This window comes from Podarcis melisellensis (assembly GCF_964234715.1).
Source record: "Podarcis melisellensis genome assembly, chromosome: 9".
Taxonomy (NCBI): Eukaryota; Metazoa; Chordata; class Lepidosauria; order Squamata; family Lacertidae; genus Podarcis; species Podarcis melisellensis.
The window spans coordinates 54,485,343-54,504,094 of record NC_138541.1 but is presented as its reverse complement, the minus strand read 5'-3'; the positions used below and the strand labels follow the sequence as shown (position 1 = coordinate 54,504,094).

Here is an 18,752-nt window from a genome sequence, read left to right as displayed (position 1 = left end):
CTGTATTTCGTTAAATGGTCAGACGATTAATGAACTATTTTTTTTATTATTTAAAAAATGGTTGACAACCCTAATAGTTACTGTGTGGTGTTAGCTAACTGCAACAGATATGAACAAATAGGAACGAGCGGTTTTAAATAGTGACGACATATTAGTAATTCTGTTTTGAGTTTCAGTGTCACATGTGTGAAATAGAAAAGATCTAGAAGGAGATTCTTTTAAACAAAAGTGTATAATTTGATCATGTGGAAGTTATTAGTACAGTTCTTTTGTTTCATCAGGAGTTTGGAATAATGCGAAGCTGCACTGGACCCATCTGGCTGAGCAGGAAAATCCCATTTAATTGCTCTTTTGCCAAAAATGTTAAATCACTTCCTGGGAATGCATTTAATTTAAAGCATATGGAAGCTATCGAGGAAGGTCCATAGTGAATTCAAAGCTATGTTTTAGCTGCAAGCATTTTTCATAAGTTACAGTAAGGCATGTTATCCTGCTGGGTTGATAGTATGTTAGCAACCCCTTCCCCACCAAAAGAAAAAGCCCTTAAGTTTTATGGGGCTTGCTTGCCTGAAGAAGTGATGGAATAATATGTTTTCACTCCTTATTGTGTTTTTAAGGGAAATAATACTTATCCAGTAGTTTGGTTGATATTCATAGTTCTTAAGGAAAGCACATATGGGCCGGAGAAGGGAGTAACATGTTGTCATTTCAACAAATGTTTGAATAGTTGATCTTTTTGACATTTCATTTGCTTGGTCTAAATGACGCAATATACTATCTTATTTTCTGTGTTTCATGCTCAGACCTTCTGACCTCGACCGGTTCAATAAATTGGTTTATTGACTGGAAATGTCAAGGTCAAATTTGGCGGTTTTTGCGAAATAGCAGGGGAATTTCAAAGGAACAACAACAAAAAAGTTTTCATAAGATGTACGGTGGGAGGCCTACATACCCCTGAGGGCAAAATTAGACTGTACTCGAGACATGTGGTAGCTACTGAAAATTGCAGCCCAGTGTCTGCTCTTCTCTGCACTGTAATGTGTGACACAAATATTGTGCTCTCCGCTTAATTGATAAGCCAGTGAAGAGGCAAATGAAGAAAAACCAGAGTTGTCGTGGCTGCATTTTGTCTCATGGGGCACCTGTAGCCCACCAGACATTTCTGGACTACAACCCTCATTAACTCTAACCATTAACCATGCTGCCTGGGGTTTCCTATTCCTGCTTTAAATGCATAGGCATAGTGTTATGTACTGAAGTTTTCACCCTGGGCCAGCAGGGGGATACTGTAGATAGTTATGCAAATGAAGGATCAAAAGTGACGTTCAGTGATTGGATAGTTTTAGAAAGTTGCTACAGTAATGTTGTACTGGAGCTCTATATAAGCAGGCTGACTGAGCCCTTCAGCTCAGTTCTGTTCTGGCCTCTGAATAAACAAGAGCTGTTTGAAGAATCACTGTGTCGTCTGATATATTCACCCACAACTTAACACATAGTATCTGGGTAATGATCTGTCACCCAAAGGAGTCTGAATGACATGCAGAAGTGTTTTGGAGTTTTGTTCAGTTTACAGTATGTTTTGTTTTATACTGTAATGGGAAAATCTAAATGGATTAGCATTTAGAGGATTAGAGACTGTGATCTTCTGCCCACAAAGTAAAATATTTAGGTTCCCTACCTCACACTGTTGCGGTGTGGGGCAGAGATCTGCAACATCCGCACAAGTAATCCATTCAGCTTTCTGTGTCCCAGTGTGCTAGCCCCACCTTTGTCAAATATAGAGGGTGGGGCTATATTAGTCCCAAGACTATAAATACTTCACCAGGAGGTGTGTGTTTTTTTATCTCCCCCATTCTTCCTTCAATCTCAGAGCAAAATAGAAACTGTTCCACTTCAGAGATTAAACAGCATCAGGTATCTTCCAGCAATTCTATATGTTCTTTTACTTATGTACTTACATCCCTCACAGATTGGGAGCACCTCCCATTTTAAAACAATGAAACAATAAAATATAAAATATCAGTAAAACACTAAAGCAGAGACTCAATGAAGTAAATGGCAGCAACTTACTGGTAAATACAGATGGAACTGAAAAGGGCTGAGTATACTTTAAACAATTAAGTCTTTGCCTGATGCTGAAGGAATTAAAGACATGGCACCAGGTGTCTGGAAAGTTCCACAAGTGGGGTGCCACCACAGAGAAGGCTCTTTCCCCTGTCACTTCTTGCCTTGCTTCAGGAGGTGTGGGCACCTTGAGAAGAGGCTCTAGATTTGTAATCTATCCTGCTTCAGTTTAGGAACTGATTTGTTAAGCTACCTCGATCCATTTGTCTATGGCAGGACTGGAGAACCCTGTGGGAGACCAACAACTCTTCATTTGCCATGCTGACCAGGGAGTTGGAGTCCAAGAATATTTAGAGGGCCACAAATTCCCCTTCCATGGTTTATCATGGACTATTGAGCAGGAAGTTCCTGAAATCAGCTTCTATTGTGTGTCAGTTTTAGAGTATGCTCAAAATATTATAGCTTTGAACTAAATTACTAGAGTTTCCATACCTTTTTTATGTTGAACTCTTTGTAATACAAAGAAAGAATTTGAGACTGCAGTCCTGCATCCACTTACCTGGATACAGTGGGAGTTACGTTCAAGTAAGCATACATATCACAGACATTGGCCAATGTGAATTTATGAATGTCATGTTTTGGTGCAGCTGAGGACATGGGAGCAAAATCTGGTAATGACTCACTGGAGAGAGACTATGGGAGAGAGAGAGATCTGCTCTTCTTCAGATGCTAATCCACATATTGGGAGAGAATAAGCATCTACACCATTATAAATCACTGTTATCTAGCACAGCTGTATATATATTTTCTTGGGCTGCCACAAGTAGAACAACGGTGCCCCATCATGTGCAATATTTTAGCTTTGTTAGCAGACACATCTGCGCAGGAGGGCTTTGAGAAAGAGAAAATAAAGCTTTTTAAAGGGTCTTTTTGCACATTGGTTTGTTTGCTTGTGTGCTCTTATGAGATGTCTGGGGGGATGGGGGGGGTGAACCATCGCTCTGTGGTGGAGCACATGTTTCGCAATCACAAAGTCTCAGGTTCAGGCCTTGGCAGATCCAGCTGGGAAAAGATCAGGTATCAAGTGAAGTGAAAGATCTCTGCCTGAGTCCCTGGAGAGCTTCTGCCAAGCTAGATGGACGAACAGGGAGCTGCAGGCAGACAAATAAGCAGGCGAAGGTATTGTTATAGATTGGGGGAAGGGGGGACCCAAATGAACTAATGAACATACGTGGGTGGTGAGCAGAGACTGCCTCATGATGTCACTCCTAACCAGCAACTGTGTTAATTTTATCTCATATGGATATCTGAAAGAATACTGAGAGGCAGAGATGTATGTGTGATCATTCATCTCCATTTTTTAAATTCTGCTTTTAGAAATGTAACATCTTTTCCTTCCTTTGCAGGCCATGCCAATTTTTACAGAAAAGGAGAAGGCTGGTAAGTGGCGGGACCCCCCGTTTGTTTTTATTTTCTTTTGGTCTCTGCCCCTAACTTAATTTTTGTACAACGTTGGTTTGCATATCGTCATGGAAAGAGCTGAGCTGAAATTTCAGCAGGTGGTGCAAAAACAAGAAACCCAAGAAATAATATTGTACAACTGCAGGGTGTTTATCAGCAACAGTGCTATTCCATGCCAGGGGAAAAGGTAGTGTCTGGTTGTAGCAAAGATTTGTGAAAAGTTCACAACATGAACGGTTTTGTTAAACTGATATGGTAAGAGACAATATGGTTGCTGCAAAAAAATTATATATTAGGATCTTGCTTTTCTTATTGGTCAGTCTTTGATATTATTTGGTTGGCTGGTGACTTAGTACTTTGGTGCTTTTGCCTGATGTGGCAGGCGAGGGGGAATTAATGGTGAAAAGGATTGGCACCCACTTTCAGAAGACTGGATGGCAACTGTTTGTGATCAGGGTCTATTCTCCACAATGTTGTACACAATATTTTAGACCCTAAATTTAGAGGCTCTTTGTGGTCAGAGGACAGGACCCCAAGCTTTTCATATTCCATCTCTTCCCCTCTTTGTTCATTGAGTGTTCATCCTGTTTGCCCCAAATTTGTGGATAAGCTAGATGATGTTGACTGTTGCTTCTGATTTGTTTGTGGGAAGTTATATGATGTTTGTTGCCTCAAGCAGTTGTTGTCTAATGCATTTTCCCAACACTTTACTTCTTGCAAAAAGTCTGATTTTATGAAGAAAAGCAAGCTTGTTGTACATGAGTACTAAATCAGCTTTACTTGCAGTGAATCTGCTGGTATGTGATTGAATCTTTTTGGAAACAGTTATGTTCTGAAAGTGCCCAGTCCGTAGATAACGTAGGGTAACAGTAGCTCGTGTCTGTTTTGACTCATTTTGTTGCTTACTACATTGTTCATTGTATCTACAAGGCTAGACGATTTTGTAAGATGTTGTCGTTTTTGTTTCTGTAAAAGGATATTTTGGTAACCTGCTTGTTTACCACAATAGCAGTTCCTTGCCTTTCCTTGCAAAGAGCTTAGAGAGGTGTACATTTTATTATTAGCTGGAGCTGGGTGACATCTAGTAGATAGAGACTTCCACAAGACCACCCAATGAGCTTCATGGCTGACCGTGGATTCAAATTTAGGCTCCCCAACCCAAGTCCATCTGCTGCCCTACACGGGTTCTCAGTAGACACTAGCATCTTGAACTAGTAATTTTCTGTGACACCTTTGATCTGCAAGTAGAAAAATACAGAGGCAATTAAAAGGGATCCTTAGCTGTTGGAAGCTTCTTCTAGTCTCTGATTGTAGCATCAGGCACTGTATGATCCTCACAATGCCACCAGATGGTGAGAGGAACTGAAGACTATAAAGTGACTGAGTGATGACAAGATGGGTCAAGCCGCAGTGTGTGAGCTCTCAGCAGGGAGGCCTTTTAAAAGTCACTGCCGACATGCTCCTCTGTCAGTAAACAAGATGCTTTTTTAAAAACTGCCTGGTGAGCCAGAATGCTTTAAACTTTGATCTAAGTGGAACTCTAGTAAGAAAGCATTAAAGACTGCAATAGCTTTTATAAAAGTATTTTGATTAAATTCCCTGTCCTTTCTCTTCTTCCAGTCGATTTTGGCTTGTAAGGTTGGTAAAAAAATCACAAGCGTTCTGCATCCACAGTATTTTCAGATATTGCCAGAAGAGCTGATTTATTCTTTAAAGAAGTTATCTTCTTTAAGCAGGCACAGAAAATGCAAGGGATTCTGCTAAATAAATAAAAAATGCCTTTTCTCTCAGAAGGAGCTAAGCACAAATGTACACGTCTTCATAAAGAGACAGAAAATTAAGACTTCAGTCAGCCTCGGTTCTTCCTCAGTTGCTTTCACCCCAGCCCAGAGTACAGATGTGGAACAACTAGGGCAAATAGCCAGGCATATTTATTGGATATAGTGTAGTTTTATTGCTCTGGCTTGTGATAAGTGCTTTTGGCTAGCTGTAGTATATTTTTAAATGTTGTTTTTTTGTAATTTTAGAATTGATGACGATGATGTTTTAATGTTTATATGCTACCTTGAAAAGACTTGGTCCAGAAAGCCAGTCTAGCAATTAAATCAGACTTCCTCTTTGAAGAAATCTTTGATCAACATGCACATGTTCAACATGGAGCCACATAACAATAGCATGAGGGGCAGAACAGTGGTGCCCTCCCGACAGTTATGGCACTTCATTCACCTGTGCAGGGATGAAGTGACACAGCATTAGCCCCCCATCACATGCCACTGCAGCATTACTTCTGTGTAAAGCCAGGAGGCACAGTTCTGTTCCCCCTCCATATGCTATACCTCCATGCATAGCGCTAATATCTACAAAAAGCTTCAATGGACTACAAATGTATAAGCAATGCAATCACACTTAGTTATTTTTAAGAGCACTTCAGGTCTTGCATGTCTGCAAGAGACCCAAAACATATACAGTAAAACCTCTGCGAACATCCACATTGTCTAGCGTCCATTCCGGTGAACGTCCATGGCAAACCCAGAAGTACCGGAACGGGTTACTTCTGGGTTTGCCACTCACGCGTGCACAGAAGTGCTAAATCACACTTCATGCATGCACAGAAGCGCAAACTGCTCCATGTGCAGACGCAGCACTTTGCCCTGCATCCTTTTCAGCTAGCAGCCAGGGCTCCGGAACAGATCCTGGCTGCAAAATGAGGTACGACTGTATGCATTTCCTTGCCAAAACGAAGAGGAAGATCCTTTCCCACTTCTCCTAGTTTTCTATACTGTTACCTGCTGTCCCAATCTCTGCCGAGAAGTAACAAGATTCCAGGGGCCTTGGCCCTTAACCAGGGTTTGTGTTCCCTGGGAATGAGGCACAGTGGAGACCAGTGGCGTAACATGGGTTGCCAGTGCCCGGGGTGGGGAAATCATTGCGTCCTCCTGGTGGACTGGGCAGGCGGGGTGGGGCACACCAGAGGGGTGCTCCCAGAGCCCACACGGAGGGTGAATGGAGCCTGCCCACTAAACTAACCTGCCTGCCTCTGCACCTCAGCTGCCAGGGCTCTGTGCCTGTCATGGGGGCGGCTGATTGCGGCCCCTCAAAAATGTGTGCCCTGGGGCCCCACACTGGTGGAGATTGTCATGTGTCTATGAAGTATTCTACCCACTTACTAAATTTGGGGTTATTGGGAGTCTTCCCCACTCCCCATGAATTCATAACTCCGCTATTATGAGAACTGACTTCCATTGGTTTTGGCTTGCAGCTATGTGGTGTTCAACCTGCTAGCCTGACCAGCACTTGTGTTTCTCTGTCAAATGAGCATTTTCAACCTTTCCAGCTTGTCACTCTGCAAAAGCAGTCCCAGCATTGCTTCCTGAATTGCATGGGTGACTGCCAAACCCCAATAAATTTTAATGGACATATTATTACCTTTGGTTGCTCCATTGGCATTTATGGGCTGGGAGAAAGCGTGATGATGACCATAGTTCCTGGTTAACAGTTCATGTTAGGGAGCGTGTCAGCCTTCCTGTCTTTTTTAAGGAAGAGGAGAAAGTTTTAAGGGTTCTGTCTTTCAGTGAATTCCTTGCTGCTGCTGCTGCTGCTGCTGCTGCTTTTTTTAAGCCTTTTGGTGAAACCAATAAATGCCCCTCCAGTTTAATACAGTGTCTGTTAGGCAAAAAAAACACACTGCATGAGCATTACATGTCAACAATCCAGATATGCTTTGATTGAAAAGATTAGCTGGCTTGCTCTCCCCTCCCTTATCTCATCTTCCTTCTGTGAGTCTGATCCATGGAGGGGGCTTTCCCAGTGAGCCAGCATAAGCTGTCGTTGGGTTGACAGCCCTGAAGTCATAGGCAGATTTGCTGCGTCTCTGTGACTTCCTGCTTCTCAAAGAAAGTGGGCAGAGGGACCTAGAGGGCTTTGCTTTGGCTGAAGAAGAGTGGCAGATGAGGAGGACAGTGGCAAACAGGCTCTGTGCCTGCACCTTGGCTGGCATGGGCAGGCCAGAGGGCACTGGGCAGGGGCACCAACTTGAACAAAATATTGTGGGGGCCCAGGTAACCCCCACCCCGCATCATTGATCATATGATGCAGTGCACACACACCATTTGAATGGGAATGCCCATCAACTTTGTGGGGGCCCGACCCCCTTTATTATGGGGGCCAAAGTTGGCTCCTATGCAACTGGGATTACAGCTGGCCAATGTAGCCACAGTTAAGTATGGAATGGCAGTGTGAGGGGGGGGGAGAAGAGAATGTTAATTATGTGCTTCACAATGGAAGTAATGCAGACAACAGTCTAAAGGGGGTCCCCTTCCCATAGGACCATTAACATTACTTAGTTGCATCACTGTAAAGAAGGCATCAAGCATTTTTTTTCTCAGACTTGGGCTGCCTTGGCAGCAACCACAGAAACATCAGCACCCATACTGTTAAGTGTATGTGCAGAGGACTAGGATCAGGGAGTCCTCGGCTGAAGCTTATTTGAAGGTTTTAGGCCAGGGGTGGCTAACCTGTGATAGTCCTCCGGCTGTGATGGACAACCATATCCATGAGCTCTGACCATTGGTCATGTTGGCTGCGGCTGATGGGATCTGCAGTCCCACAACACCAGCTAGGCCACAGATTCACACCCATGCTCAGAGCAAGTCATAGTTAAATCACTGTATGCTATTAGGAGGATAAAATGTGACAGACCCGGATATGTTGCCCTGAGGTCTTCACAGAAAAAGTGAGATGCAGATGTGTTACATAAACAATGGGCAGTCCCTAGAAGAATCCAGTATTTGGGAGAGAGGCGAAATGCCTTTTAGCTGAGCAACACCTTTCATCTTTGCAAAGCATTGACAAACTACTGTCTTTGATGTGTGGTTAAAATGTTATTTGTTTGCACGCTACATTGAAAAGGCTGTGAATATAGGTTATGCATACAGATGTAGGCATTCTGTTGGCCTTTTGGTGAGATGGTTTGCATTTATTTATTTATTTATTTATTTATTTATTTATTTGTTTGTTTGTTTATTTCACAGGCTTATATACAGTGGTACCTCGGGTTACATACGCTTCAGGTTACAGACTCTGCTAACCCAGAAATATTACCTCGGGTTAAGAACTTTGCTTCAGGATGAGAACAGAAATTGTGCAGCAGCAGCACAGCGGCAGCGGGAGGCCCCATTAGCTAAAGTGGTGCTTCAGGTTAAGAACAGACCTCCGGAACGAATTAAGTTCTTAACCCGAGGTACCACTGTACAACCTATGTAGGTCTCATCCACACCACACCTTTAAAGTACACCCCCCCAAAAAAAAAAATTCCTGGGAGCTGTAGTTCACCCCTCACAAAGTCACAGTTCCCAGCAGCATTGATAAACCACAGTTCCCAGGGTTCTTTGGGGGGAAACCATATGTTTTAAAATGTGTTTTTACATGTTGGTGTGACTATATGACCCTTCTCTGCCTAATGATGATTGTTAGAAAGGGCTTTCCAGCAAAATAGGGCAAGCAAGCGTAACATTTGTTTTAATACATAAATCAGCATATGACCTGTGCTACTGACTCTGTTTGGGAAGGTACCCGTCATAACTGCATTGCCAAATCAAGTTGAGAGGTGGAGCTTCTCCTTCTCTACCATCCGTTATGCTGTCCTCCTTTTTCATGCACCCTGAGTTCTCCCAGGAGTCTAACACGGTTTGTTCAATGCAAGGAAGGCAATAATTGCTACCAGGAGAACTACCTTTGATGTACCATGCTGTCTTGTCTTTGAAGCTTTCTGCCTGAGTGCTGTACACTGAACAGAAGCAGGCTTGTGTTCTACATTCATGCACGCTCATTACTGAGAATTGTGCCTGGTGGTCATTGTTGGCCTGGGAATATTCTCAGCTACGTTTCTCCATCAAATCCAGATGGTCCTCTAGGGCATCTCTGTGTGTTCAGAATGTTTTCATCCTCTGCTTGCTTGGAAGAAGGAAGCCTATGTCCTTCTTGTCATTCAGTGCTAAAGCAATAATCAGGACAAGAAGAATGCAGTTCTCTATTGCCCAGAGCCCAGATTGGGAAAGACTGTTTGCCAAATTTCTTCTCCCCTGGAGAATATGAATATGCTTTCTTGTCCAAAGCAGTGATGTAACTAGCTAGCACTAGGTAAAATGAAAATATGTATATGCCCTCGGGTTCAGCATGGTGTTGGGGAATGTTTTGGGAATACACATATGAATGACAAATCCTTCTTTGGTTTACGTAAGACCTGGGTGAAGTTAAAGATGGCATGTAGGTTCATGTTGCGACAATTGCAATGGGTGCCTACCCATAGCTGCAGTACTGCCAGCCATAGCTCAGTTGCAAAACACGTGCATTGCCTGTGAGAAATTCCCAGTTTGGTCCCTGGCAAAGAGCTGGGGAAAGACTCCTGTCTGAGAGGCTGGAGAGCTCTGCCAGTGAATGAAGACTATAGATGGGCAACCTGTAGTCCTTGACCTAATATAATAAAGGATGTCAGGTTCACCTTTGGCCCCGCCCACTTGTGGCATGTGGCATGCAAGTGATTACGTCAATGGAAGGCAACCCTCAAAAGAAACAAATGATTCCCAATCCCAGGTGTAGTCAACACTGAGCTAGAGTGACCAGCAGTTTGACTCATCCGAAAGCAGCTTCATATGTCAATAACTGTTGCTGGTGTCAGTCTGTCTCAGGAAACAATGGAGTGCTCTTCCAGGTGCTACACTGGCAGCACTGAAGTGACCTCCCTAGGGTGTGTATGGAGATCTGGGCTGGCCAGATGACAATACCCTTCTCTCAGCCTTGCTGAAGTGGTCCAAAGGAAATCAGAGCATCAGCTTGGTTGCAGGGGTTGCCAGAAGTAGGCCTACAAGGCACCATCCAACTGTTTAAGGGACTCCCCTCTGCATTTGTGAAAGGTTTACTCCTTAGCCTTTTCTTCTCAAAGATATCCCTCAAGGCAGCAGAGGTTTCAGATCAGAGCTGTCCTTCTCCTAGATGGGCTACCTTCCCAGGCTGCCAAGTCCCATCTGTCCCTCACTTCCCTCTACAGCACTTGCAGAAACTGCCTTCTTGATCGCTGGACCCACTATTGGTCTTGTCCACTCTGGAGCTTGTCTTCACATGCAAAGGAAGTCCCTAACTCACCAGGCATTTGAGACTTATTGGCTACCCTCACCTGGTTTAGCCGGCCAGTCAAAGCCATTCCCAGGGTGTGGCCACTGTCACATGCTAACAGCTTCTAGGAGCTACAGGTGAGAGCTGAGTGCAGGGTGGGCACCAAAGGTGGTCAACTACTTCCAAAGGGGGTACACACCAGAGGTACTACCCCTCCCACAACACCCTATGCACCCCATATGCCAGTAAGTATTCTCAGAAAAGGAGGTGTAGGGGGCATGGATCTTGCGTGGTGAGATCTCGCCTCCCACCAGTAGAAATAAAGACACAGGACACAGTAATTTGGGTTAATGGGCTAAAATTAGGCCACAACTTTATTGGTTACAGGTGATGAGCGGTATTGGCTTAGGCATTGGTCCTATCAACTATTCGGCTTCAGCCTGCTTGTTTGAAGACTGGGAAGGGTTAACACCAGCAGGGGAGCCCTGCTGATGCACATCAACTAGGCACTCCCCTGGGGTCACCACTCGGGGGGTGCCTTGGGCCCTGGCCTCCATAGGCTTCGGACCGGGCCACACACCCCAGAATCCTTTACTGGACTACCCTTCAATATCCGATTGGCTGGCCCGGGGATGACGCGGCCGAGGATTTCCCAGATTGCGCGGGGCTAGGAGCCACCCTCCGCGCACATGTTGGGGGCGTGATGCCCACAACACCACCTCCTCCTGAGGTCGTAAGTGGCTTTATAAGACTGAGAAGGATCCTTTGGATCTCCCTCCCTCCTAAAAGTTTTCTCAACTCCCTGGGTTTGTGTTCTTTTCAGTATTGCCTAGTTTCATGAGTGAATGCTTGCCGGTACAAGATTTCCCCCTGAAATATCTGTTTGGCAGAATTGTCTCTTTCACTTACTTGGTGGTTTTTTTATTCTGAGTAGTAAATGTCAATGGGAACTCCTAGCCGAGAATTGGAGCAATTGGAGTGTGTCAAAGATGCCAGAAAAGTATGCATTTGGCAGCTGAGACTGGAGCACTGGAAAGGTGGATAACTTTTCCAAAAAATGGCATGTCCATCAAATTGGAAGGAAATAATATTGGATTCTAATGAACTCCAGATTCAGAGCATGAAGGAAAGAAGAGCCCAGCAATCAGAGAGGGGTGGAAATTCAGTTCAGAACTTACCTAATTCACACTTTCTGAAACACATATGAGAACCGAAACTCAGCTATCTTTCAGAATTTGCACTTCTCGAAATTTGCAATGCAATTCTGTAGCCAAGTAATGTGTATAAAAATGCATGTACTAGTGCAAAGTGTGCCTTAAAATGCATATTTTAGTGAAAATAACACGTTTTACATTACAGAAAATTGCTTTGCAGAAATATACATACAAAGCAACATTGCATACCAAATGTGACTACTAGCAGAAATTCACACAAAAATACTGTGAACCTCTTCTCTTGTAACATAACTTTCTTGTTTTCCTCCTCCATCCTTCCCCACACACCCAGAATCTTCTCCCAACGCTCTTGGGCCGATTTGGGGGTAGGGGTTGTATCCAGGGGAGTAGCGGAAAGAGATGTCACATGGCATAGTCAGAAGTCTGCTACACTGGTGCAAGGGGAGCATTGCATAAAGGCTCATAGATTATAATACTCAGAGCTTTCTGCCTTAAGTGCTGTTGTTATTTACTGATCCCTTTAGATGAGGGGTGGGGGACTTTTCTTCTGTTGACGGCCATATTGCATCAGAGGCAATCTGTTGGGTGAAGTGTGGTGGTAGTGGGCAAAGCCAGAAGTGGGATCTGTGATGTTAACATATGAGAGTGCTGGAGGTGAAATAGTTAAACAAGCTACCCAATCAGAACCCAGGGGGTGGAGTCAGAGGGACTATAAAACCAGCTCTGGGAGGGGTGAAGGTTCATTGGGAGTTGTGTGGTGGTTGGTGTGGGAGTGAATTGGCATAGAGTCTGTGGGTAGGTTGAGTTAGTGTAGCAAAATAAGCTGAGTCAGGAACACTTAGGCACTAGGAAGACAAGTACCGTATTTTTTGCTCTATAAGACTCACTTTTTCCCTCCTAAAAAGTAAGGGGAAATGTGTGTGTGTCTTATGGAGCGAATGCAGGCTGCACAACTATCCCAGAAGCCAGAACAGCAAGAGAGATTGCTGCTTTCACTGCGCAGCGATCCCTCTTGCTGTTCTGGCTTCTGAGATTCAGAATATTTTTTCTCTTGTTTTCCTCCTCCAAAAATGAGGTGCATCTTGTGGTCTGGTGCGTCTTATAGAGCGAAAAATACAGTGAATATCTGAGAGGCTATGTAGTAAGTAAGAGCAGGTAGCGAAAATTATAGGTCTGGATAGTCACCCCGTGATTGTAATTGACCGATACCACACGCTTGTTAAACTGCAATAAATAAACAGAAGTTTATGTTCCAATTTAACCCTGACTGGACTCAGAATTGTCCCAGGTAGGGCCTAGGTGGTGGCAGCGAGAAATAAAGTGGTGGCACAGGGATCAATAGATGGTGAAACGTCCGGGGACCCTGTGTGATCGCCAAAGGGTCCTCCCCGTTTCTCTCTCCCTCTTCCTCTCAACCCAGTGGCCTGCTGTGGGGAGGACAGATCACTCTTGCCAGAGATCTGGACTGGCCGCTTACAGAGAGCTTTTTTCCTCAGCTGTCCTTCCATTGCACCATTCTTTTTTTGCTTTGTCCCCCGTTCTCGCCGCTGCTGCCTCTTGCCTTCCTTGCCCTTGCTTTGGAGTCAGAGTTGCTTGATATAGCCACCCAGCCCATGGATCCACTTTGTGGGGTGGAGAAGAACACTAAGCAGTGTATTCGCTGTGAAAAAAGTTGTTAAATGGGGTAGATTTCCTCCGTACTCTGCAGTATTATTTCTAATGAGGCAATGAATACCACACAAAAGAAATCACAGGGCTGAGATGGCAGGCTTGTTTTCATAAAGCGAGCTGGAATATAAAACCTGAACAGAGTCAATTACACTTAGATAGATTAAAAGTCTGCGAGAGTATTTTTACTTTATTTTTATTTATTTTTTTGGTCAAAGCTAAATGTTACCGTTTAAGTAAGCCAAGCTAGCTCTCTTGATCCCAGGAAAGAATTCCACATCTGGAAAATCTTTACTGCATCTGTGTTGGGTTTGAATGCTTTTTGTTGCTTTCTCCACCAGTTCCCATGACTCCCTTACCTCTGTCCTGTTTTCTTAACAGGAAAACATTTTGTTGCCCAAGTACACTCTAGTGCAACTAAAAATAGCATGATCATTTCATTTCCTGGGATTCTGTTACTTATCCTCCTTACCGATGTTTAAATCTAATTGGAGAGATACAACTTCCCCCCTTTCCTTTCCAGAAATAGGAGAGACATCCTTTGAGATTCATCAGTGCAATATGATGCAAATCATATTAATATAGGCAGTTACCTTCAAGGTAGGTTTTGTGTTTTGTTTTTTTTTTTGCAGATATTTACAATCATAATTTTAACAACTGATGAAGATCTATCCTTAGGCAGGGATTCCTGTAAGATGATAAAGAATATTACTGTGAATAATTTAAATAGTCCCATATAAGTTAAGTCACTACATTTGTGGTGAAGAGATGTGCATGACATATCACCTGTAGTTTCCCAATATTAAGATATAAATAATTTGCTAAGATGTTTATTTCCTTTTGAAAGGTAAAAAAAAAAATCAAATTTTTGTTCTCCAACACAGAAAATGATAAGCATATCCATACCACACATTTAAAGCACATAGCTTGCCCCCAAATAATTATGGAAATTGTAGCTTGCCCCTCACAGAGCTATAATTCCCAGCATTTTTCACAAACTACAGTTTGGCAGAAGATGCATGTTTTAAATGAACATTGAATATATGGTGTGGGTGTGACCATTGTTCTGTAAAAAAGTACATCTTGTTCACCTTTGTGGCGGCAAAGATTTTAGCTATGTATGTGGTTGGCTTTTTTTTTTTACAATAACTGTCTGTGTGTTTATGTGTAAAATCCTACTTCTTTTGTGCTTTTCCGCTTTCTGGAAACAATGATTTTGTTGTGACATACTAGTATGGGCTGAACAATAGCGTACTCATTCAAAATAAAGACTGAAATGGATACACAGCATAGCAAAGACTTGACTAGAACCAAAGAGGATTTAGACAAAATGTGAACAGCCTAGGGACATTGTGGAGCTTCTACAATGCTCACTGGATAAAAACCACACACTGGGAATGGTGTCCACAGATGTGGTTATCTAAAGCTGCAAGAAACACAAATGTCCTATCCCAGAATAATTCCTTAAAAGATTCTATCGGGCTCCTCTGAAACCAATCCAGACAAACATTTTGTTTTTGTTTAGCCTCATTGTCTAAGCAAAGAATCGCTTCTGTTGTTCCAAGGTCTCCTTTTACCAAAAATGGAAAATGATTTGTGTTGTGCTAGAGAGGTCCAGGTGGTAGCTTCACCTGGGTTGTCCTGTACATCCTCTAGCTATTTTTCCTTCTATTATGCATTCAGTGGAGGAAAAGGAAACAAAACACTGCACCAAAACACCAGCTGAACCAGTCATCTGCTCAGCACTTTCTGACATTTTCAGAAAAATGCAGCCAGAGATTGTGTATGTGGCTCTCTTTCAATATTGGGCTTCACCTTGGCAGCTGGAGAAATATTAATGCAGCCTACAAAACAATTCTAATTCCTGATCAATGCAAAGGTGTAATAATTGTTGTAAGGAATACACCAGAGTATGCACCATGAAGATAACTGGATAATCCAACTGGTGTTGGAAACACCAAGTGTTGGTGCTGACCTTTAAAGTCCTAAACAGCCTCGGTCCTGTATACATGAAGGAGCGTCTCCACCCCCACCATTCAGCCTGGACACTGAGATCCAGCGCCAAGGGCCTTCTGGCGGTTCCCTCATTGCAAGAAGTAAGGTTACAGGGAACCAGGCAGAGGGCTTCTCGGTAGTGGCGCCCGCCCTGTGGAACACCCTCTCATCAGATGTCAAGGAAATAAGCAGCTATCCTATTTTTAAAAGACATCTGAAAACAACCCTGTTTAGGTTGGGGAAGTTTTTAATTTTTAATGTTGTATTGTTTTTAACACTCGATGGGGGGGGGGGAGAGAGAGAGAGAGAGAGAGAGAGAGAGAGAGAGAGAGAGAGAGAGAGAGAGAGAATTTGTCTATATACCTGAGTGGTTGTGGGGTTTTTTACAGCAGCCTAGCAAGATACATAGACATTATTTATCCCCAATAAATATAGTTGAGAGATTAAGGCTTGCCTGAGGCCCCTATGATAAAGATGAGATTTGCTCTTGGGTCTCCCTTGTTCAAGGCATAGTCTCTTAGCCACTGTGTTGCACCAGCTAAATGGAATATGTCAACAGATTTCAACTATTATAAAGGCTGCTATAAAGAAAATGGGAAACAGTTTCCCTCAAAGACATATGGCTTAGAGTGCTGGTGTATAGATATAGCTAACATCATTTTTCAAATAAGCTTTGACCATAACTGATGGACAGAGGAATAAGTTGCTCTAGGAAGATAGTAGCATCTCTCGTGCTTTAGTCTAGATCTGCATCTCTGTGGCCGTTGACCTCTGTCATCCCTTCCAGCCTGGTGATTTATGTCTCTAGAGCCTAACCATCTGATAAGGTTTAGACAAGGGATGAGTTGCTTCAGCCTATCTGAAATGTATCTTAATTTCCCTGCTAGCCAATCTTGTTTGCTCCCTCCTGTCAGCCGCCACCCCTCTCCACCCCAAATTTCGTTGTTTCTCTCAACATATGGAGTATCTGTTTACACCAGGCTTGTGTAAATTCCTCCAGGCAAACTCTACATACTATATAAGTCTTCCTTGCAAAGCTGCTCAATTGCCTGGATCCAGTGTTAGAAAGTGAGATATGAAAGCTAGGAGCTAAATGACACCTTAAACCTAGGTTATGGGTGCAACAATGGAATGTCTAGGCACACTTTTTTATAACAAGAATACAAAGCTGAAAATGAATAAACTGCAGCTAAAATATTGTGTTTGTTTTTCACAAGGTCTAGTCCTTCCCCTGCCCACCCCCCTAATATTCTTAAGAGGGTCTCTTCTCCAGTCTTCAGAGAGTAGCTGGAAGTGGGGAGGCAGAAAAAGGTCCTCCTTTCCTTCCAATCTGCAGTTTTAAGCTGAAATCTTAGTCTCAGAGCTCAGAAACTGCTTGCACTGATGAAATTCCTTGTCACAAAATGCGCCTGGAACAATGGGAGTTTCAAACACTGCATGGATCGTGGATTGTTCAGGTCCATGTCCACCTCGCTTCAGCAGTTAGGCACCAATGTATGGTTTCCAGAGCATTCTGTAGGCCACAACACACAGTCACAGGACGTGCACTTTAACATACCAATTGCAGTGGGCTCATGGCAGTGCCTGTCTTTCTCAGAGTACTGTGTTTATCCTGCTCTGCCTCAGGGTAACCTTAAATGGCTTATGACTGCAATACCTCAAGGGCTTCCTCTCCCCTTATAAACCAACCCAGACTCTGCAATCATCACACAAGAAAGGGCCTTTTCTGCAGTGGCTCCCCGTGTTTGGAATGCTCTCTGCAGGGAGAGGTGCCTGGTGCCTTAATTATACATCTTTAAGTGCCAGGCAAAAACATCCCTCTTCAACCATGTGTTGGCTAATTAAACAATCTATAGCTTTTTAAATGTGCTTGTAGGAGGAGGTTTTTGGTTTGGTTTGGTTTGGTTTGGTTTGGTTTTTGCTTTAACTATTCATTTTGTGCTTTTATCCTGTGTTTTTATGTTATGAACCACCCTGAGATAATTGGATGGAGAGCGGTACAGGTGGCAGCCATTGTGCATGGGGGTTCTTTTCCTGGCCCCTCTGCATGTTGGCTGCCCCGATAAGCCTGCCCCGTCCTGCCATGCCCTGCCCCATTTTTTGCTTGATCCAGCAGGGCTCTTCTCTGTTTGCTTGTTTCTACCATTTTCACGTGCTTTTGAATTATGGTCTGGAGGAGACTCTTGAGAGTCCCATGGACTACAAGAAGATCAAACCTCTCCATTCTGAAGGAAATCAGCCCTGAGTGCTCACTGGAAGGACAGATCGTGAAGCTGAGGCTCCAGTATTTTGGCCACCTCATGAGAAGAGAAGACTCCCTGGAAAAGACCCTGATGTTGGGAAAGATGGAGGGCACAAGGAGAAGGGGACGATAGAGGATGAGATGGTTGGATAGTGTTCTCGAAGCTACCAGCATGAGTTTGACCAAACTGCAGGAGGCAGTGGAAGACAGGAGTGCCTGGCATGCTCTGGTCCATGGGGTCACAAAGAGTCGGAAACGACTAAACAACAACAACCATTTTCACATTTTGCTCCTTACATTTCTCATATCCTGTTTATTGGCCTGTTTTCTCTTTCTACTCTACAACTCTTCTTTAAGCAGGTTCATGTCTTTGCGTACACACCATACATTTAAGGCCCATTTCCCCCAAAGAATGCTGGGTATCATAGTTTGCTGGGCACAGAGCTGCAGTTCCCAGCACCCTTAAACTACATTTCCCAGGATTCTCAGCCTTAAATGTGTTTTAAATGTATTGTGTGTATGCAGCCTAAGTTTCTCAGCCAGGTAATATTTCATTTGTCAGCCCTCTCTCCCCCTTCCACCATTCAGTTTGGATTTATTTCTATTTTCTTTCACCTAATTTTTCCTATCCTTTGCATCACCTTAAGTAATCTAATTCTGTGCATTGGTTTTCTTTTTCTTTTTTGGAGGCAAGGTAGTCTTCAAAATGCTTGTAGACGCTTATCATTCCTCCTCTGCCTCAACTCCATTAGCTGTCATTTGGCTAAGCTGGGCATATTTTGCTGGGTTAATGCTCCCTAGTAAATCAAACCTTTCAGCTTTTAAATCATTTATGCTGCTCTTATCTGAATTCCTTCTAACTTGTTGACATCTTTGTGGTATTGAAGAGCCTGAAAGCGCACAGTGAAATCTAGGTGTGGCTTCATTTATGCTCAGGGTGCCCAGCCACATTTTTTCCCCCTTCAGGCGGAATGCTCAGTATTTTCACTGCAGCTATTTCATCCTGCCATAACAGTGGGTGCCATGGGAATGGGGCT

At 43.5% G+C, this 18,752-nt stretch overlaps 1 protein-coding gene across 5 annotated transcripts in view; it reads left to right on the top strand.

Annotated features, from left to right (window-relative positions):
• The window catches only part of DLC1 (DLC1 Rho GTPase activating protein), a 242,050-nt gene that overhangs the window by 90,186 nt on the left and 133,112 nt on the right, over positions 1-18,752 (top strand). For all 5 annotated transcript variants that reach the window (XM_081924334.1, XM_081924333.1, XM_081924330.1 and 2 more), the window contains one exon: positions 3,471-3,504. In XM_081924334.1, the coding sequence (XP_081780460.1) occupies positions 3,471-3,504 (34 nt within the window). The remainder of the gene's footprint in view (positions 1-3,470; positions 3,505-18,752) is intronic.